The 22,201-nt window shown below is 40.1% G+C and overlaps 1 protein-coding gene and 1 long non-coding RNA gene across 15 annotated transcripts in view; one reads left to right on the top strand and one right to left on the bottom strand.

The window, feature by feature from the left end:
• The window catches only part of ARHGEF28 (Rho guanine nucleotide exchange factor 28), a 313,009-nt gene that overhangs the window by 218,279 nt on the left and 72,529 nt on the right, over positions 1-22,201 (top strand). For 13 of the 14 annotated variants that reach the window (XM_082374857.1, XM_082374858.1, XM_082374847.1 and 10 more), the window contains 8 exons: positions 460-583; positions 921-1,053; positions 8,191-8,246; positions 9,300-9,348; positions 11,508-11,652; positions 11,729-11,856; positions 13,085-13,225; positions 16,519-16,766. In XM_082374857.1, the coding sequence (XP_082230983.1) occupies positions 460-583; positions 921-1,053; positions 8,191-8,246; positions 9,300-9,348; positions 11,508-11,652; positions 11,729-11,856; positions 13,085-13,225; positions 16,519-16,766 (1,024 nt within the window). The remainder of the gene's footprint in view (positions 1-459; positions 584-920; positions 1,054-8,190; positions 8,247-9,299; positions 9,349-11,507; positions 11,653-11,728; positions 11,857-13,084; positions 13,226-16,518; positions 16,767-22,201) is intronic. The other variant, XM_082374854.1, reaches the window with a different exon arrangement.
• Positions 1-22,201, bottom strand: part of LOC309622636 — a 205,353-nt gene that overhangs the window by 157,214 nt on the left and 25,938 nt on the right. The gene's annotated exons all lie outside the window — the stretch shown is intronic.

The raw sequence follows: 22,201 nt of genomic DNA on the forward strand, positions 1-22,201 counted from the left end.
GTTGGTTATTTGGCTTCTATGTGCTAAGAAAATTCTATTAGCGTAGTAAACAGGGAGATGAATGTTTTCAGAGTAAAATTATAAGTGTAAGATTTCCTTTATTTCTCTAATATTTTAATATGAAAATTTTAAAGTGTGCAGAAAAGCTGAAAGAATTATATATTAGCATACCTATTTCCACCACTTAGATTCTGTAAGTGTTAACATTGTGAGATAGTTGCTTTATCATACACTTATCCACCTATTCATCTATAAGATATATTTTTTAATAGTTTCTATCCTTATCTTTAGAATAACCATTAAAGCCTGAAAAATATATATGTGTAAAAATAATATCTACAAAATACATCTGTGTGTTTGTATGCATACACACATACATACACACACATATGTATGACTGCTCTCTTTTGCTCCCTCTGGTAAGTTTTATAAGCTGTGATAACAGATTCTTTTTTGTAGAATTCAGGAAGAAGAATGGGATAAATACATCATACCTGCCAAATCAGAGTCTGAAAAATACAAAGTGAGCCGAACTTTCAGCTTCCTCATGAACAGGATGACCAGCCCTCGGAATAAATCTAAGGTAATTAAGGTTTTATGCCTATCGTCTATAACGCGTAGATGCTCAGTTTCTGAATGATTAGTATAGTTTCCACTTTCCCTTTAAAATCATTTACCTTAGGTTTTGTACACACATATTTAAAAACCTCCATATTTCTTATGGGGTATTGTCCAAGTCATTGAAAATACTGAGACCACTTCATCCTGGGTGCTGTTACATTTTGACATTATCATACTTCTTGATGTGTGGCCCTTCTGTCCTGATAGAACAGGTAGAGACTTTGTATGACTTCTGTAAGCCGATTGGCTCTGACCATTTCTCTTTTCTCCCCACTTTGCTGCTGCTGCCACATCTAAAGACAAAAGGCAAGGATGCCAAAGACAAAGAGAAACTGAGTCGACATCAGTTTGTCCCTGGAACATTCTCTGGGGCTCTGCAGTGTTCGGTTTGTGATAAAACGCTCCTGGGGAAAGAGTCGTTCCAGTGTTCCAGTAAGTTCTCGGGCCCCATGTGTGCTGTCTTCGTGCGTGCTTTGCCTCCCCAAACAGTAAGCTCCCTGAGAATAGTGCCAGTGCTAAGTGTGTTCATGTAGACTTTTGTTTTCATGTCTATGTTTGGTTTCATCAGCAAGCAATGACCCATGATGGTTGAGTGTCCACAAGCGATAGTCTCTCCTAGAACCCAGACGGTTATACCTCACTGCCTTCTGATGTCTCCACTTGGATGTCTAAACAGCATCTCAAACGTTACAAGTCCCAAATGGAGCTCCGTTCTCCCCCTTCTGTGCCCACCTACAAGCTGACCCTCTCAGTTTAATGGCAGTTCCATCATTCCAGCCAAATGCTCGTGCCAAAAATCTTGGAGTATTTCTATATACCTCTCTTTCTCTCAGTCCCACACACTTCAGCATTCCTCTTGGCTCTGTCTTCAAAATATAAATGCAAGTCAGCCTCTTCTCACCCCTGCCACTGTTATCACCCTGGTCTAAAGCCATCATTTCAGTAGCTTTGCAACTGGTCTCCCTGTGTTTTTTTACCGCAAAAAGCATAGTTCTCAAAATCTCATTCCGAGCCAGTTTGTCAAGGCATTTGTCCTTGTGTTCCAGATCCTCCGATGGCTTCCTGTCATCCTGAGGATGGCCGGAGCCCTGACAGTGGCTGCAAGGTCCCCATGATCTCTCCTGTCATCTGCTCCTCCCACTCCTCTGCCTCAGTCCCTCTGGCATCTTTGCTGTTCTTCCAGCACTCCGGGCGTCAGGCATGCTCCTGCCATGGGGCCTTTCCTGCGGTCCGCTCTGCCTGCAGTGCTCTCCCCTCAGTTAGCTGTGTGGTTTGCCCCCTCACCTCCTTCAGGTCTGCTTCAGATAACACCCCCCAGCCAGGCCTTTCTTGACCACCCTTTGCTTGGCTCATTTCCCCCCTTTTCCTCCTTTTTATCCCACTATAGCATTCAACGTCATCTAACTTACTCTCTGTTCTGTTTATCAATTTTATTATCTATCTCCTTCACCAGAATATAAACTCTACGAGGGATGGATTTTTGTCTGTTGATTTTGTTCTCCGCTATATCCACAGTGCCTAGAACAGTGCTTTTGCATAGCAGGGGCTTAGTCAATATTTGTGGAGTGAAAGAATAATTCAGTGCAAAAGAATTCAGGCCCAGGCAGGTGAAATCCATTTCATGGTGTTTGTTGGTGGCCAGAATTAGGGGAACATTTAGGGGGTGGGATGGGAGTACAAAGGGAGGTGAAGAGCAGAGGAAGGTTATATGTAAAGTTCTTCATTAAATTCCTAGAAAATGATTAAATTAAAAATTTAAATGTATCCATTCACACTGTCTTTAATGATGCCAGTTTCACTGCATGCTTGAACTTTGCTTTCCTTGGAGACTTGATTTCTTTCTTTTATGTGACCTGAGATAGCATCGAGCAAAAAAATAATAATAATAATAATAAAACTACTCTAAAAAATAAAGTCTACTAATTAAAAAACAAATAGCATCAAGCAGTTCAGCTGTGATTTAATTTGCTAAATTTTTAGAAGTTTGCCGAAAGTATTGTTTGTGGATTTTTTTTTAAACATTCATTTTATTTATTTATTTGGCTGTGCTGGGTCTCAGCCGCGGCACGCAGGATGTTTTAGTTGCGGCATGCGGGATCTTTTTAGTTGGGGAATGTGGGGTCTTTAGTTGTGGCATATGGGATCTCCAGTTGTGGCATGCGAACTCTCAGTTGTGGCATGTGGGATCCAGCTCCCCGACCAGGGATGGAACCTAGGACCCCTGCCCTGGGAGCGTGGAGTCCCAGCCACTGGACCACCAGGGAAGTCCCTGTTCATGGGTTGTTAATGGCTTGCCCCCATGTCAGCAGTCAGTTTATGGGTTTGATGGCATATGTTTCATAGGTGGTGGCTCTTTTCTTGTTCATAGGGCTGGATCTCTTCAGCTGTACCCCCCAGCCACATCCGTGACCTTTCTCTCCCCTCATTTTAAGACAAACTCCTCAAGTTGGGCAACCTCCACTCACTGCTCTGATGTCTGTTCCTGCCACTTCTTCCTTAACCATCTGATTTTGGCCTCTGTCCCCACTGCTTAACGGAAGTCCTGCTCCTGACCTGAGCATCTTTCCTCGTTGCTGTTCTCAGACTCACTGATCTCTCTCCTGTTTCCATGTTTATTGTCCCTTTGTGTAGGTAGATGTCCTCTTTTCCATGGCACACTACTCTTCTGTTTACCACCTGTATTGTCTCCTTTCTCCTAACTTTGAGTACCCTCCAAACTCAGTTCTTGGGCATTTGTTCTTTTCTCGGTATTGTTTCTAAGTATAGTCGTCCAGTCTTTTTTTCTAAAATACTGTACTTAAACCTGTTCTTCCCAGATTAACGTCTCTATTGCTCACTTTCTAATTCCATATTTCTAGTTGCCTGGAGAGTCTGAGCCCCCATGTAACTTGTGGCCGTATTTGAGCATTATGGCAGAGCTACAGTATAAACCAAGACTGTCCCGGTCACACCCTGTCTGGGGGCATCATCACCCAAAGATCTTCTTGTCTCCCAGACCAACATGTCTAAAACCGACCTTACAGTCCACACGCAGAAGGCTGTTCTTGCTGTGTGGATGGTACCAGCTCGAACATTGGGCATGTTGACTCTTAGTTCCTCTTCCTCCTGGCACCCCAGTCCATGTGGTCCCTCTTTCATTTCCTTTCTCACTGTTCCTGCTCTGGTGGATTCTCATCACCACCTCTGGACTGCTGACAGCAAACTGTTCTAGTTTCCCCTCTCTCTAGGTATTTTCACTTACAATTTATTCTGGATACTTTCACCACCTTAATCTTAATGAAGCGCTGCTTCCATCCGCACACATATGCTTGAGGACTTCTCTCTTTTTTGTTTACTGGACTAAGCCCAGGCTTTTCAGATGTGCATTCGGTTCTACCTGCATCCTGCTGGCTAGTCCTACGGTTACTTCCCTGTTCAGCCTTGGTTTACAACCAGAGGCCTTGCCAGGCCTGTTGTCTTTTCTCCCACTGTGTATGTTTTCCTGCCTCTGTTCCTTCACTTAACGATAATCTCCTATCTCTCAGTTTTCCGTGCTCCTCTACTTCATCCAGATTTCTTGCCTCTTCTTGGGAGGTCTTCCTTGACCACTGTGGCCTGAGTTCTTGCACATCACACTTAGGATCTATTTATCCTATCCAGTTTAATACTGGGGTATGTACAGCCTCTTCTGATTTTAACTACTAGCATAGACTTTATGTTCTTGGAGGTCTATAGTCACATAATGAATGGTTCTTTTGTATCTCCTACAGCAGCTGTCGCAAAGCTGGGCCCTTAGACACTCATATGTAGTTAATGACTGCTGAAAGCTTAGGGATCACTGAAAGGCAAATTCTTGCAGTACAGAATGTGTTGGTTCATACTGACTTGGTCAAGTGGGTTGTCATGAAAGTTTTAGTGGAAGATGGAAATTGCTGGAAGTACATAGATTTTATTTAGCTTTTAAAATGGTCATTAATTTTTTTAAAAAAGGCAGCAGAATTCATAGAAGATACAAGGTTTAAGGAGAAACAAAATTATCCAGACTTTTACCACCTAGAGAAAATTGCTATTCATATTTTTATGGAATCCCTCCTAATCACTAAAAAAATCAGCTTTGTATGCTAATGTCTCATTTGATGATGATATCAAATGTGCTTAATTGTTCCTTACTTATTGTGCATTTAAGTTTTTTCCAATTTTTTCACATCGTAAATAATGTTGCAAGGAGCATTCTTTTCCACATATCACTGCCCACATCTTTGATCATTGCCTTAGATTAAATTCTAGAATCAGTTTGAGTATATGTTTAATTTCCTCTTTAACCATAGTCTTTTAGAAGTTTTAAGATTTACAGTTTTGGGGGGAGGGGAGTATTGGGGATTTAAACTTTGGTTATTAAGTTTTTTACATTGGGTAGGAAAATACAACGTTCAGACTGCCATTATTGGTAAATAGTTCTACTTCATGGTGTATTTTTAAATTGTGAATATCAATATTTCTAATCTTAAAAACACAATATGATATAAAACAAATAATATAAATATTCAAAATCTTGATGTCTGTATTCTTCTTTATTAAAGCCTGAGTTGCTAGTTTTCCACAAATATTGTATTTCTATAAAATTCTCCTTGTTTATAAATAGATTTCACTACCTATATTTTGATGTTACATTATTTGATGCACAGAAGTTTACTAATCACAGCTTCACTGCATATTTAACTTTCATAAACTTAAAACTACCCTAATGCGGTTAAATGCCGTTTATAAGAATTTTACTTTGTTTAAAATTAATATTCTTCTTGCTTTCCTTTTGTTTGTATTTCTCTTACCTATTTCTGTGTTTTTAATTTGAGGTATGTGTCTTTAATTTAGCTATAGGTAATCTGTAATGTAACTGAGAGACCTTATTTTATAATAAGAGTTTTTTCCTTATTTACATTTAATTTTACAACTGTCAACTATCTTTTATAGTTCTTTGCTGTTTTCCTTGATGTCTGGTTCAGCTATTTAGACCATGTGTTGTTGTCTTTTATCTTCTTCAGGGATTTGGCAAGATATGCTCTTTTAATACTTAACTAATAATAACTTTAAGGCTGTGTAAGGCTTATAATTGAATACTCTTATTTCCCTTATAGTTACCCTTTTTTCCCCCTAGCCTCTGTGAGTATACTGAATTCATTATTATTACTTTTATAATGTATGTTTAATCTTTCAGGAATAATTTTCTATTTCAACAATAATTTGATATTTGTATTCAGTTCTGTGTCTCTACTTAACAATAATTTTTTAGATGTGATTCTTTGGTTTCAGTGCTCACTTTTGCTCTTTTTTTTTTTTTCCTTCAATAAAGCTGATCCATTCTGAACTCTTAATTTTGATTCTGCTTTTAATAGGCAATAGGATTTCAGGTAATTTTTTTCCAAGAAGGTTATTGGAGTAATCTGTTTTCTGAAATCTTGTGTATCTAAGGGTATATCTTTGCTTCTTTCACACAATAAAACCAATTTTATCTGGCTAAATAAATTCTTCAGTCAAACCTTTTCCCCTCAAGACTCTGCCAACACTGGTCCCTTATATCTGGGCATTTAATATTATAGTACAGTAGAAAATTCTGGGGCCTGCCTGTCCTCATTCCCTTGCTGGTAACCTGCTTTTTCTGCCTAGATGCTTGAGGACTTTTAATTTTTTGATCATAGGGATATTGTCAGACTGTGTCTATAGAATAGGTATAATTTAATGATTTTTTCCTAGAAAACAGTAAGACCTTTTGATTTGCCTTTTTTTTTTTTTAATTTATTTATTTATTTATTTTTGGCTGTGTTGGGTCTTCATTTCTGTGCAAGGGCTTTCTCTAGTTGCGGCAAGTGGGGGCCACTCTTCATCGCGGTGCGCGGGCCTCTCACTGTCGCGGCCTCTCTTGTTGCGGAGCACAGGCTCCAGACGCGCAGGCTCAGCAGTTGTGGCTCACGGGCCCACTTGCTCCGCGGCATGTGGGATCTTCCCAGACCAGGGCTCGAACCAGTGTCCCCTGCATTGGCAGGCAGATTCTCAACCACTGCGCCACCAGGGAAGCCCTTTGGTTCTTTTTAAGCTTTCTAAAAGTTTTTGTCAGTTGTAGCTGTCAGTTGTTACTTCTGACCTCATTTTTCTGATTTCTTCCTTGGAGAAGTGTGATCTGTTATCTGTCATATTTGTGTGACATCTTGTTTGATAATTATACACTTCTTTTTGTCCACATTCTGGAGGGACTCTTTCAAGTTTAATTTCATAGCACTGCTTTGATACTTTGTCACCTCGAATCTTCTCAATTTGGTTTAAATTCCACTCTTGCTCTTTTTTCTTCCTTGTAGGACTTTCTCGTCTCACAAAGCTCCGTTTCCCTGTCATCCTGTTGGCCTATGGTCACATCCTATACTCCCTTCATGGCCTTTTGGTCCTATTTTATGTCTATTTTGTGTCTCTTAGGGAGGACACATTTCAAATATCCAAAATTTTCTTCTCCACTTCTGGATTTCGTAATATTCAGTGGCTCCCTCTTCCTGTGAGTTTTCAGTATAACTTAGTTCTGTGGTACCTCCTAGCTTCTACTTTTTTCCTTATCCTTTCATTCTCTTGTTCTGGGGTGAGGAGAGAGCCATGCCATTTTGATGTTTGCCTGCAGGACCAGTACGTGGACCAGCCTGGCTTTTACTCATTGGCCACTGAGGTGTTGGCTAGGTGCCGCCGGAGACCTACAGCGGGAGGAAGGTTGTGGGCTCAGCATCTTGCTCGATTCTCAGGGGGCTGCAGTCACTGTGTGACGGGCCTCAGTGAGCCCTGCCACCCTTGTGGAAGGATTCTTCTCCTGAAGTTTCTGATAAGCCTCCGGCTTCTGCATCTGCACACAGCGTCTCGGGGTGGGGGTGGGCAGGATGAGGGTGTGGTGGTAGGTGATGTGAAGGTGGGAGGGCAGAGGGGGCAAGAAGATAGCAGCCTGGCAGGAAGTAGTCCCCATGCAGGGAGCTCTCTGAGCCTGCGGACCCGAGGGGGCAGGCAAAGTATTCCCTTACTTCTTTCAGTAAGATGCGGCCACATTGTTTCGTGAAGTAAAATGTAGGCAAGCTGCTAACTCTTCTCTTTTAATTTGGTTAGTAGGGATTCTCTCGGAGCCTGACAGTACATTTTTTTCTAGCATTGTTATGCGTTTTTCTTTCTTTCCGTCTTCACAGGCATTTTCCCTGGGGTGCGAGCAGGCAGTTGCCATATGTCAGAAGTCCCTTACTAATATAGGGCATATAGTAGTGAGTTCTCAGGCAGACACAGAAGTGTATGTCATGCATGATTTCAGGCTTCATAATCGATAAGACCCTGTGCAGAAGGGGAAAAATCTCTCCAAGGAAATTAAAATATTAACAGTGTGTTCTGCTCCAGTGGTGGGGCTACATGTGATTTAAATATTTTTTCTTTCCTTTTTAAGTTTTCTAAATATTTTTAATGTTTATGTGTTATTTTTATAATGACCCTTGAAAGCGTGATGTAGTCATATACATTTCACTTTGCAGATTAACTTAAATAAGATGGACACTTTTCTATCTTTTCCTTTTGTTCCAGACTGTAATGCAAATGTACATAAGGGCTGTAAAGATGCCGCCTCTCCGTGTACCAAGGTAATCTCTCAGTCGTGTGTGAATATTACATGCTTGTATGCAGCTTGTTGCTTCACGTTATCTGTTTAGGTTTTTAGATTTGCTAGTTATTACTGTCTAGATTTATTTTTAAAGTGGCCGTTGTAGTGGTAAAATAACACATGTTCAAAGTGTATACCTATTCAGTTAACTATGCACTTGTAGAAGTAGAGGGAACGCTCCCTTTGCGCTACATGATGTGGGTGGGTTAGGCTTTCCGTCAGGACCTGCTTGGTTTACCAGTGCAAACCCTGAGCGTATGTAAATGAAGTCTAGAGCAGTAATTCTCAAACATCAGCACACATCAGAATCGCCTGGAGGGCCTGTTAAAACACAGATATCTGGGCCCCACTCCCAGAATTCCTGATCCAGTAGGTCTGGGTGGATTCTGAGAATTTGCATTTCAGACATGTTCCCAGGTGACGCTGCTGATACTGGGACCACAGTGGAAGGCCCACTGGGCTAGAGGAATGTTCTCTGTGTTTGCGGGTGGGCTTGAGTAGATGGAGGTATTTATCATTGCGTTCCTGTGTCTCCCACTCTAAAGCCATGCCAGAAATGCACATGAGTGAGGATGATGATCCTTCAGAGGGAAGCGTGGAGTCCCCAGCTCTGTGTTACTTGAAACACACATTGTGTCAGGTCACAGAGTTGAGGATGACATTTCAGTGCTCAAGGTCATTGTGTCCTGTAGGCGGGAGGAATAGCCAGGAACAGAAAGAATAGGAGAAAGGCAGCGCTGATAAGAACTCCTTTTTGAGCCTGGGTTTGCACACAGGAGCTGGAGATTTTCGGTTCCATCGGGCTTTTACTAAAGCTGGGATCCTGCTGAGACGTGCTCATGAGGCACACCTTCCTTATAACTTGCTCATCTCATTGTCATAACATTTTTCTCTTTGTTGTGTTTTATGTCTTTTGCTTTGAATTCCTCTGTTTGAAATAAGACAACAAAGAAAATGGTATAGATAAGAAACCTGTTCTTGTAGTCCAGTGGTGCTTTGATCTTACTTTTTGTGTTTCTAATGTTCTTTACAGAAATTCCAAGTGAAATATAATAAGAACAAACCGCAGACCATCCTTGGAAGTAAGTGATGTGGAAAACGGCAAGAACTTTTTTCAGTTTCATACATACACACATTTTTTCCAATGTAAAATACCCCATCCTTTTGTTCTCTCATTTGCCCAGTTATTCCTTCTTTCATAGCATATGCTGGGTGTAATTGGCATAATTTTTAGTTATACAAAGAAGTCAAGAATGTCATAAACTCTGGCAGACTACTAGCCTTTGCACTACATGTACTATATGATCTTTATATTAGGGAAGGCTGAATGGAGGAGGTATTATGATGTTGCCTCAATTTTAAGATGTGAACTAGTGTAATACGCACTATTGATAACAGCCTTTTGGGGGAAAAGAGAAACACTACATTAAATGTACATAATTTTATGTTTTCCTAACAGTGGCACATATTTATCTTGACCAATACATACCATATGGTTCTTAAGAGTCACAAAGTTAGGAAAAAGTCTTCAAGTTGAGAATCTATAGATTCTTATCAGTCTATGTTGCTCATTATCAGATCAACCTGATTCTTTTTAGTAGCCGTGCCTGAGGCTGTGATCTCATCAGCTGCGTTAGGATGGCAGTTGAAATTTCAGGGCATACCTGAGTTTTGTTTGCATATGCTTAAGCTCAGTGGTTATCTTTTTCTTGAATTAATACGTTGTTGAAATTTAAACAATTTCTCTTAGATAATTGGCAGTCCATGACAGCCTTTACATTGCTCGCAAAGGTTAGTCACACCATTGTCCTCCTGAGAGAAAATCCTTTGATTTGATGTGAGCAATTTTGCAATTTCTTTTGCCTCAAATATGACATAGCTTGCCTTGTGGCAGGCATTTTAAGTTTGTGGTCACTTTTCACTTCAATGCTGCCATAATGTGACCAGTGTTTTAAAAGCCACTTGAATCGGGGGGTCAATGAAATATGCAAATTAATGGCGATGTGTGACTGTGTGTGATGTTGCACAAGGGTAAACTAGTGCAGGCAGTAACAAGTGTGACATTGTTTACTCCCCTGCTTCTTCAGCAGAAGTCCTTTTGACCTCAGTTGGAATGTACTCCTCAATTTCGTAAGGTTAAGCATGAAAATAATTTAAAAACATCTTAGAATTGAGAGAATACCATCTGTTCCTTCTCTTAACTTAGGAATAACATTAACTCATACATGTGTAGAATCCTTTGTAATATCTTAGGGTTCCACATAAGTATTTTTTCCCTTAAGAAAGGTGTGTGCCAAGCCCATAATATTATAGGATTGAAATATTTTCAGAGAGTCACTTTTTAATACACATCAAATGTAAATGCGTGGATGCCCATAACATTTCAAACTGACCAGAAAGGTACTGAAGCATCATTTCATTTCCCACATGTGAGAGAGAACAGCCCGGCTTGGCTTGAAGGTTTCATCTGCCTGACATTCTTATACCATAAAGAGCAGACCTGGGGGATTCCCTGGTGGCGCAGTGGTTGAGAATCTGCCTGCCAATGCAGGGGACACGGGTTCGAGCCCTGGTCTGGGAAGATCCCACATGCCGCGGAGCAACTGGGCCCGTGAGCCGCAACTACTGAGCCTGCGCGTCTGGAGCCTGTGCTCCGCAACAAGAGAGGCCGCGACAGTGAGAGGCCCGTGCACCGCGATGAAGAGTGGCCCCCGCTCGCCACAACTGGAGAAAGCCCTCTCACAGAAAACGAAGACCCAACACAGCCAAAAATAAATAAAAAAAAACAGACTCCCCAGCATTGTTCCAATCTGTCTACATGCTCTGTGTGTGTGTGTGCTTGTTTATACACACAGTGTACATTCTAGTAATAGTGCTAATAACACCTTGTATCTATTTAAAGCTGGCTCTAGGGAGTACACGCAGTGGTTTATGGGCAAGCAGTCCCAGTGTTTCCCCATTCCATTTTCTGGTCTGTTTGTGTAATTCCAGCCACCCACAGTCTCCAAGTGGATATGCTGAAGCAGGCCTGCAGCCTGGGTACCAGGAGGGTGTGAACTGGAAGGGACATTTGAAGCAGGTGTTGGGATGTGGCAGGGAGACTAGTTTCAAGTCTGGGCTTGTGACACATTAGAAGTGGCCATTGGAGTGTTCAGCTTTCTGGCTTTTAAGAGACCATCTTTACTCGTTGGGATTACTGCCCGCTATGGAAACCTCATGAAGCATCCATTCTGATTTCCAGATTCTTCATTTAGAGACGTCCCACCGCCTGGGCTCTCCTTGCACCCTTCCTCCTCCATGCCTATTGGGCTGCCGACCGGGAGGAAGGAAACAGCAGGGCAAGTCCATCCATTGTCCAGAAGCGTTCCAGGCACCACCTTGGAAAGGTAAGGCTCAGTGTGGTCTTACACCTTGATGTCTCAGAGCTGCTGCCGGGGCTGACTTTCCTCCCTGTCCTTCCAGCTTCAGGAGGTCAGGGGCATCCTTGGAGTCCGAAAGTGACGGGAGCACCTGGAGAAGCAGGTCGCAGTCTGATGAACTGTTCCAGCCCATGGGCTCATCTCCCTCCACGGACTCCTTCTTAATGGAAGGTGAGGAGAAGACGCCTTTGCATTTACTTGGGTTTCTGTGAGCATTTGCTGAAAGGAATGTTTTCTGAAGGATGTAAGATGGAAACAATTTTAAAATTCTTTTTAAAAGAATTCTGTTTCATGGTGTCACTTAGCTACAGGTTCTTCTGATTAAAAGAATGAAAATTGAGCCACAGAGGAGACTCCCAGATAGTGACCAAGGAAACATGATGCATTTTTTTAAAGGGACGTATTCCCCAAAGAATATGTCATAAACGTCATGAAGAGAAAGAAATATGTGCTTGTTCTTCTTTAAAAAAGTTTTACAGCTATTGATGAATTGGTATAGGATCATACATTAAAAATATATATTTCAGTTACTTAAGACTGGACTTGCCTGGATCTCTCAGGTATTTATCCCCATATGTTGCCTCCTACTTCTAGGGGAATAAAAGCATTTTTAAAAAACATGTTTTTGGATAGGACAATCTGGGGAATTACTTGTTGTATCCTAGCGGTATTAATTGGCAAAGGAAGACCAAATGACGGGAGAGCAGTGATGCAAGAAAGGGGTGGACTCTTCCCCAGGAATCTGCTTATTTTAAATCCATTGTCATCACATCTTGACTTCTCTGAGCTAGAATCTCTCTAAGGAGTGCCATTTGGACAAACAGAATTTAGTTTTCCTGAAAGGGGTGTATGTGTGTTGTCAAATTCTATCAGAAAAATCTGTACTCACATGTGACTGGAGGCCTTATACCCTGCTTCATGTTTATATTAAGGACAGCAAGCCAAGTAAAGAGCAAATAAAGTGGACAAGTACAAGATTCAGTTTTGAGTAAACAGCGCAAAGCAACCCGGGGCAAAAGAAATCAGTGGGTTTAAGATTCTGTAAGCACATTGTGGACTCTGCAGGTTTCCAAAAATAAAACTAAAATAGAACAAGTCAAAAAAAAACCAAACAAAAGAATCTTCAATTTTCTTTTTTTTTTTTTTTTTGGCATAGGCACAATCACTATTTTAATACCTGATTCTGCTTTGCTTTCATGAGCGTGATCTTGATTTGAACCATTTCACTAGTTTGGTTTCAGATGTTTCAATTGCATATCACAGTATTTTGGCTTAGTTGTTTCTATGTTCATAGCAGGTTTCTTTAGGGTGATGAATCCATAAACATGGGCACTTGTGAAGGTCTGTTTGTGTTACGTGTGTTCACCCACTTCTGGCTTTTCTTTTCTTTTCTTTCTAGATGTCGTGGATTCGTCTCTGTGGAGTGACCTCAGCAGTGATGCCCAGGGGTTTGAAGCAGAATCTTGGAGTCTGGTGGTGGACCCCTCATTCTGTAGTAGGCAGGAGAAGGATGTCATCAAAAGACAGGATGTCATTTTTGGTAAGCATTTCAAACATTCTCTCTGGGCTCCAGCAGTGTGGTGCAGAGGAAAGTGCATGGCGTTTGAAACCATACATACCTGGATTCAAGCCTAGGTTCAAATCCCGGTTCTACCATTTCCTAGTTACTTGGTCTCAGATAAAATGTTTAACTCACCTGGACCTCAGTTTTTCCTTTTGTAAAATGGGGATAATGATACTCTGGATTAAAATGTTGTGAGGCTTCAATGAGGCATTGTCTGTACCTGGTATAAGCAAATTTTATGTCTTCTCCCCTTTTTAAGTTTACTTAGGCACAGTCTCTACTCTTTCACCTCTTCTGTTGTACGAATCACAGTGACTGTTCCCATATTTTAAGGTAGGGTAGTCAGGGCTGCTGCATGCAGGGCCCTGTGGTTTGCCTGCACACAGCCAGAGACTGCGACTCACATAGACGCAGAGGGACTCGGAGCACCTGGCTTAGGGCCGTGTGTGATCGTGTGCCTCAGTCCTGAGTATGGAGTTCAGCTGTGGGAGGTTTTACGATTTCATGCTATTTGGGGTGAAGGCCGTCTGAATTCAGGGAGGTTAGATTATAGACTAGTTAGGAAAAAATGAAGTTTAAAAAATTTTCAAGTATAAAGTAGATGCTAAAAAGTGGTTCCAAGAAGATACCTTACTTTAAATATGAGATTAACTCTTAGTTTTTGCTAATCCTGTGTGTGCAAAGCACGGGCCGCAAAGTCCGGTGGCGACGAGGGCAGCTTTTCTCCTGTGTGAGGTGGTGGTTATGTAGATCAGAGGAGCCGATGTGTAGTGTGCTGGCATCTCGGGCTGTGCAGGTGGGAGCTACCTTGGAAAGAGTGATGATGACCCCTTTAGTATTTCTCACATAATTTATATTATACTGTAATTTTTCTTCATTTATTTCTTGATTTCATATATTATTAAAAATATTCTCACCCATTTGGGATGAATTATCATGTCGTGTAGTTCATAGCATGGCCTCAGGGTCAGAAAGTCTTGTGTTCCAGGGAAAATCCTTCACCTCTCTTCTTCATGTCTCTCTTTTAAAGATAAGGAAAATCATTCCTATTTTGGGGGTCATAATAGATAAATGGATTAACGGATATGGTAGATGCTTAGTATGGAGTAGGTATTAAAAATATGGTAGGATACAATAATTAATAATAATAATAATAATTTAAAGTTAGTTCCCAATTAGAGTTTTGTTTATGATAAAATAATAAACAAGGCTACATTTAGATTTGTTTACCCTCCATGGCTGATGTTTTGTGTTCTTTTTCAAAACATGTACATGAGTTTGGAAATACTCATTAATCTAGAACTTGTACTTCTGATGCTCCTACAAATTGTGAATTATTGTTTTCTCTCATGATGCCTTTTTCAAATTGAGATATAGTCACAAAAAATTGAGATATAAAATTCACCCCTTTACAGTGTATAATCTATATTGTAGTGTATTTGTAAAGTTTTAGTATATGTATAAAGTTGTGCAACCATCAACCACTATTTAATTCCAGAGCATTTTCATCACTCCAGAAAGAAACCCTGTGCCCATTAGCAGTCACTCCCCTTTGTCCCCTCCCACCAGTACCTGGCAACCACTAATCTACTTTCTGTCCCTATGAATATGTCCCTATGAACATTACAATATTTAGTTTTTTGGACCTGGCTTCTTTCACTTAACATATTGTTTTCAAGGTTCATCCATGCTGTAATAGAAATCAGCACTCTATTCCTTTTTAAATTTTATTTATTTATTTATTTATTTATTTATTTTTGGCTGTGTTGGGTCTTCGTTTCTGTGCGAGGGCTTTCTCCAGTTGCGGCAAGTGGGGGCCACTCTTCATCGCGGTGCGCGGGCCTCGCACTGTTGCGGCCTCTCTTGTTGCGGAGCACAGGCTCCAGATGCGCAGGCTCAGTAGTTGTGGCTCACGGGCCCAGTTGCTCCGCGGCATGTGGGATCTTCCCAGACCAGGGCTCAAACTCGTGTCCCCTGCGTTGGCAGGCAGATTCTCAGCCACTGCGCCACCAGGGAAGCCCCGAGCACTCTATTCCTTTTTGTGGCTGAGTAATATTTCATTGTATAAATATACCACACTTTGTTCATCTAATCATGACTTGATGGTCATTTTGGGTTGTTCCCACTTTGGGGGTCACAGGGTACCTTTATGTGTAACCTTTTGAAGAACTGTCTGTTTTCCAAAGCAGCTGTACCATTTTACATTCACACCAGCAATGTATGAGGGTTTCAATTTCTCCACATCTTACCAAGGCTTCTTTATTGTTCATCCTTTAAATTACAATTATTGTAGTGTGTGTAAAGTGGTGTCTCATTGTGGTTTTGGTTTGTATTTCCCTGATGGCTAATGATGTTGTGCATCTTTTCATGTGCACATTGGCTATTGGTATATCCCTTTAGAGAAACATCTATTCAAATCTTTGGCCTATTTTGAAGTGGGTTTTTTTGTTGTTGTTGAGTCATAAGAGTTCTTTATATATTCTGGACTCAAGTCCCTTATCAAATACATGATTTGCAAATATTTTCTCCCATTGTATGGGTTGTCTTTTCACTTTCTTGATGATGTCCCTTGATCATGACACAATGTTTTCTCCTGGAGAAAATGGAATTTCAGAGACAGATCCAGTAATAGAAAGGACCTACTGTTGTATGCATTGAGGAACTTTATTATATTTAATTCAACATAATTCACCAAATTAATTGTGCTCCTACTCAATGCAAAACACACACACACACACACACACACACACACACACACAAATGAAAGAAGGAAAAAGAAAGAAAAGAGGTAAACTAAGTTTTATTTTATAGAGCATTCAGGGGAAAATAAAACCTGGTTCCCAACTGAAGATACCTCAAGATGTTAGCTGGTTATGTTATGAAAGTTTGATACATTGGATTCTTACATCTTGGACTTGACTTATACATATCCTCATATAATGTCTGGAAAAAAGAGAATAGTTTAATATTTTGAGCTTACATTAAATGTTTAATCAATGCTGACTTCAACAGTAGAAGAATATTATTATTCCTAAACATTCCCTCTTTTTTTTTTTTTATTTGTGTAACATACATTGTTTAACTACTAATTTAGGTCAATAGGGATACTTTTTTTAAAAATTGAGGTATAATTGACATACAACATTATATTAGTTTCAGGTGTACAACTTAATGATAGTTGTCTATATTGCAAAATGATCATCACAGTAAGTCTAGTTAACATCAGAGGACACTTGTTTTAAAGCTTTGTTTCTGCTCACCTGTTTCAGAGCTAATGCAGACAGAAATGCATCACATCCAGACCCTGTTCATCATGTCTGAGATCTTCAGGAAAGGGATGAAGGAGGAGCTGCAGCTTGACCACAGCACTGTGGATAAAATCTTCCCTTGTTTAGATGAGTTACTTGAAATCCACAGGCATTTCTTCTATAGTATGAAGGAGCGAAGGCAAGAATCTTGTATTGGCAACGACAGGAATTTCGTCATCAACCGAATTGGAGATATTCTAGTACAACAGGTGAGAAAGGTTTAAAAGTCTTAAAACCTCAAAGCCTAAAGGTATGCAGACTGTCTAGAGTATTCAAAGCCTGCAGAGAACTGGAATTGATTTCATTATGATTATTGACAGATGGGTTTAGCTGGTTGTCTTTTATTTGATGTTGGTGTGTATGACCGATGTCTGAGAGTTTTTAATAGCCAGTGACTCTTCTATGTGTCACAGGACTTGGCTGGAGAAAATTTACTTAGACTTTTTTTTTGCCACGCTGTGCGGCTTGCAGGATCTTAGTTCCCCGAGCAGGGATTGAACCCTTGCCCTCGGCAGTGAAAACGTGTAGCCCTAATCACTAGACCACCAAGGAATTCCCTACTTAGACTTCTTGATGTGATGGGCTCTGTAGTAACATGCCTTCCTGAGTGGCCCGTGATAGTCTCATCAATATCTCCAAGATAAGTGCTGCCTAATTTTAGGAGGAGGGAGGCAGATCTATTATCATGAAAGCCCTGGAGTTCATGCCTGGGGGATAAGACAAGCAAATCTCACTCAAAGGAGGCACTTTTTAGGTGCTTGGGATGTTTGAAGCATCGGTGAGAATGGGCTGTGCCACTCTCCTAGTTAAAAAAAAAAAAACACCTACTTTTGACAATTTGTATTGGTCCCCAATCTCTCTGAAAGAGGCTCTGCATTTAAAACATGCTAATACAGAAGTTAAATAACATGTATCCAGCAGCCTTAACATGGTAGGGACTTTCAAGGTACTTCCATTATACTACCTCACTTAACCATCACAACACAGTAAGGCAAATATTTATTTTCCCTAAAACTGAGGCATGGAGAAGTAATGACTTTTTCAAGGTCACACGTCTCATAAGTGGCATAGCTGGGATCTGAGTTAAGAATATATCTTTGTGATATCCACAGTGACATTCTGGGGAAGCTTTCTACCATCACTAGTCTGTAAGTCCCAGTAAGGCAGGGAGTCTCGTCTGTTTGGTTACCACTGTATTTCAATACCTAGAACAGTGCTTGGTACTATAAATATTTATTGAATGAATGGGTCACTTGGGAAAAACACACCAGGAATTCACTCCAATGCTATGTTTTGCAGTCACTTACAGCATTTGAGGAAAGGCATGGAGATCTATCCCTAATTACTTTAGTTTGGCGTTCTCTAAGTAGATGCCAAAATGTCCCCTCCAAAATATTAATTTTGTATCAGTTTCACCCTGTCACACACACCAGTCGAGTTTAGCTGTTGGTCTATAGGTTAAACATTTAAATATGCTTAAATACAAATATTTGTAATACACAAAAAGAAAAAAGAATACTGACAATTGCCCAAAATCTTCTTCCTCATGTCTAGCAATGTAAAAATCCACACAAGTAATAAGTTTCTAATCAAAGCACTATCTGCTTTGCATATTATCTTTAAAGTCCTAGACCTGTTCCGTCTTCATAATTCACCTGAAACATATACGGTGCCGGGTTAAGAGACTGTAAAGTACTTGGGAAGACAGTTTGAATAAAAATGTCTGTGTCTTGGTGAACTTGAATCCGAGTGAATGCATTCAAAAATGAAGTGCAAGATTATTTTATCATTTGAAAGTATTTGCATAATCTCTCTTTCCTTGATACAGACAATCATGACTTTTAATTCTAATCATTTAAAACATTTTTTCGTTCTTGTGTCACTTTCATAGTTAACAAAAATTTCACATCTTTACCAGATGTATTTTTTATTTAATTTTATGGAATTTGAGGACAAGTTTTGGGAAATTGGCTATTACACAGGGTGAGCCTGGTGGTCTTTTGGATGAAAAGGAAAATCCTCGATATTCAGAGAAAAGGATTAAGTCTGCTTTTGTATTCCTGTTGGTGGACACGCTTAGTGGGTATGGCAAGGGCTTCCTTCCAATACTATGTAAATAAAATTATCTCCTGAAGAATATATTAGCAAAGTCCTCAGACAATGGCTGTGGGAGTGGCACTCTGTAGGAGCAGGGGGAGAGCAAGCTGTTGAAGGATGTATGAGAGAGTCTGGGGAAATCCCACACTCCAACCTCGGGGACTGCATAGATCTCAGGAGGCTGGGCTGGAATATGATGGTAATTTAGTCAGTGGGAACTTGCGGTGTTGGTGAGAAATTGTGAACATGTGGAGCATACTTGATATATAGCAGTGGTTTTCCAATTTCAGGTACATAGGAATCTCCTAAAGCTTGTTAAGAACGAGGTATTCTGTGCTCCCGACCCCTAGTGTGTTGTTTGATAGGATTGGGTCAGGGGGTTGGCATTTTAAAATTATCTTTTCCCCAATGGTAATATCTTACAGAGCTATAATACAGTACCACAACCAGGATACTGAGAGGGATACAGCAAAACGCCAGAACATTTCTATCACAATGAGGATTCCTCATCTGGCCATTTTATAGCCAGACCTACTTTGCTCCTGTCCCCAACTGCTGGCAATCACTAATCTGTTCTTTCTATAATTTTGTCATTTCAATCCAGTTATATAAATTACATACATGTTATGTAGATTATATACACAGTATGTCCCTTTTGGATTGGCTTTTTTTCAACTCAGCACAATTCTCTGCATCATCTAGATGGCTGTGTATGTCAGTAGTTCATTCCTTTTTATTGTTGAGTTGTATACCAGAGTATGAATGTACCACAGTTTGTTTATTTATTTTTTAACATCTTTATTGGAGTATAATTGCTTTACGATGTTGTGTTAGTTTCTGCTGTATAACAAAGTGAATCAGCTATACATCTACATATATCCCCATATCCCCTCCCTCTTGTGTCTCCCTCCCACCCTCCCTATCCCACCCCTCTAGGTGGTCACAAAGCCCAGAGCTGATCTCCCTGTGCTATGCAGCTGCTTCCCACTATCTGTTTTACATTTCGTACATTTCGTATATATGTCAATGCTGCTCTCTCACTTCGTCCCAGCTTACACTTCCCCCTCCCCGTGTCCTCAAGTCCGTTCTTTACATCTGCATCTTTATTCCTGTCCTGCCCCTAGGTTCTTCAGAACCACTTTTTTTTTTTTTAGATTCCATATATATGTGTCAGCATACGGTATTTGTTTTTCTCATTCTGACTTATTTTCACTTTGTATGACAGACTCTAGGTCCATCCACCTCACTCCAAATAACTCAATTCGTTTCTTTTTATGGCTGAGTAATATTCCATTGTATATATGTGTCACATGTCTTCTTTATCCATTCATCTGTCAATGGACACTTAGGTTGATTCCATGTCCTGGCTATTGTAAATAGTGCTGCAATGAACATTGTGGTACATGATTCTTTTTGAATTATGGTTTTCTCAGGATATACGCCCAGTAATGGGATTGCTGGGTTGTAGGGTAGTTCTGTTTTTAGTTTTTCAGGGAACCTCCATACTGTTCTCCATAGTGGCTGTATCAATTTACATTCCCACCGACAGTGCAAGAGGGTTCCCTTTTCTCCACACCCTCTCCAGCATTTATTGTTTGTAGATTTTTTGATGATGTCCATTCTGACTGGTGTGAGGTGATACCTCATTGTAGTTTTGATTTGCATTTCTCTAATGATTAGTGATGTTGAGCATTCTATCATGTGTTTGTTGACAATCTGTATATCTTCTTTGGAGAAATGTCTGTTTAGGTCTTGTGCCCATTTTTGGATTGGGTTGTTTGTTTTTCTGATATTGAGCTGCATGAGCTGCTTGTATATTTTGGAGATTAATCCTTTGTCAGTTGCTTCATTTGCAAATATTTTCTCCCATTCTGAGGGTTGTCTTTTCGTCTTGTTTATGGTTTCCTTTGCTGTGCAAAAGCCTTTAAGTTTCATTAGGCCCCATTTGTTTATTTTTGTTTTTATTTCCATTTCTCTAGGAGGTGGGTCACAAAGGATCTTTCTGTGATGTATGTCCTAGAGTGTTCTGCCTATGTTTTCCTCTAAGAGTTTGATGGTGTCTGGCCTTACATTTAGGTCTCTAATCCATTTTGAGTTTATTTTTGTGTATGGTGTTAGGGAGTGTTCTAATTTCATTCTTTTACATGTAACTGTCCAGTATTCCTAGCACCACTTATTGAAGAGGCTGTCTTTTCTCCATTGTATATTCTTGCATCCTTTATCAAAGGTAAGGTGACCATATGTGCATGGGTTTATCTCTGGGCTTTCTCTCCTGTTCCATTGATCTGTATTTCTGTTTTTGTGCCAGTACAATACTGTCTTGATTACTGTAGCTTTGTAGTACAGTCTGAAGTCAGAGAGCCTGATTCCTCCAGCTCCATTTTTCTTTCTCAAGATTACTTTGGCTATTCGGGGTCTTTTGTGTTTCCATACAAATTGTGATATTTTTTGTTCTAGTTCTGTGAAAAATGCCATTGATAGTTTGATAGGGATTGCATTGAATCTATAGATTGCTTTGGGTAGTATAGTCATTTTCACAGTATTGATTCTTCCGATCCAAGAACATGGTATATCTCTCCATCTGTTTGTATCATCTTTAATTTCTTTCATCAGTGTCTTATAGTTTTCTGCATACAGGTCTGTTGTCTCCTTAGGTAGGTTTATTCCTAGGTATTTTATTCTTTTTGTTGCAATGGTAAATGGGAGTGTTTCCTTAATTTCTCTTTCAGATTTTTCATCATTAGTGTATAAGAATGCCAGAGATTTCTGTGCATTAATTTTATATCCTGCTATATTACCAAATTCATTGATTAGCTCTAGTAGTTTTCTGGTAGCATCTTTAGGATTCTCTATGTATAGTATCATGTCATCTGCAAACAGTGACAGTTTTACTTCTTCTTTTCTGATTTGGATTCTTTTATTTCTTTATCTTCTCTTGATTGCTGTGGCTAAAACTTCCAAAACTGTTGAATAATATTGGTGAGAGTGGGGAGCCTTGTCTTGTTCCTTATCTTAGTGGAGGTGGTTTCAGTTTTTCACCATTGAGGATGATGTTGGCTGTGGGTTTGTCATATATGGCCTTTATTATGTTGACATAAGTTCCCTCTATGCCTACTTTCTGGAGGGTTTTTATCTTAAATGGGTGTTGAATTTTGTCAAAAGCTTTTTCTGCATCTATTGAGATGATCATATGGTTTTTATTCTTCAGGTTCTTAATATGGTGTATCACATTGATTTATTTGCATATATTGAAGAATCCTTGCATTCCTGGGATAAACCCCAGTAGATCATGGTGTTTGATCCTTTTAATGTGCTGCTGGATTCTGTTTGCTAATATTTTGTTGAGGATTTTTGCATCTATGTTCATCAGTGATATTGGCCTGTAGTTTTCTTTCTTTGTGACATATTTGTCTGGTTTTGGTATCAGGGTGATGGTGGCCTCGTAGAATGAGTTTGGGAGTGTTCCTCCCTCTGCTGTATTTTGGAGGAGTTTGAGAAGGATGGGTGTTAGCTCTTCTCTAAATGTTAGATAGAATTCGCCTGGGAA

The sequence above is a fragment of the Balaenoptera borealis genome, assembly GCF_965194805.1.
Source record: "Balaenoptera borealis genome assembly, chromosome: 2".
NCBI lineage: Eukaryota > Metazoa > Chordata > Mammalia > Artiodactyla > Balaenopteridae > Balaenoptera > Balaenoptera borealis.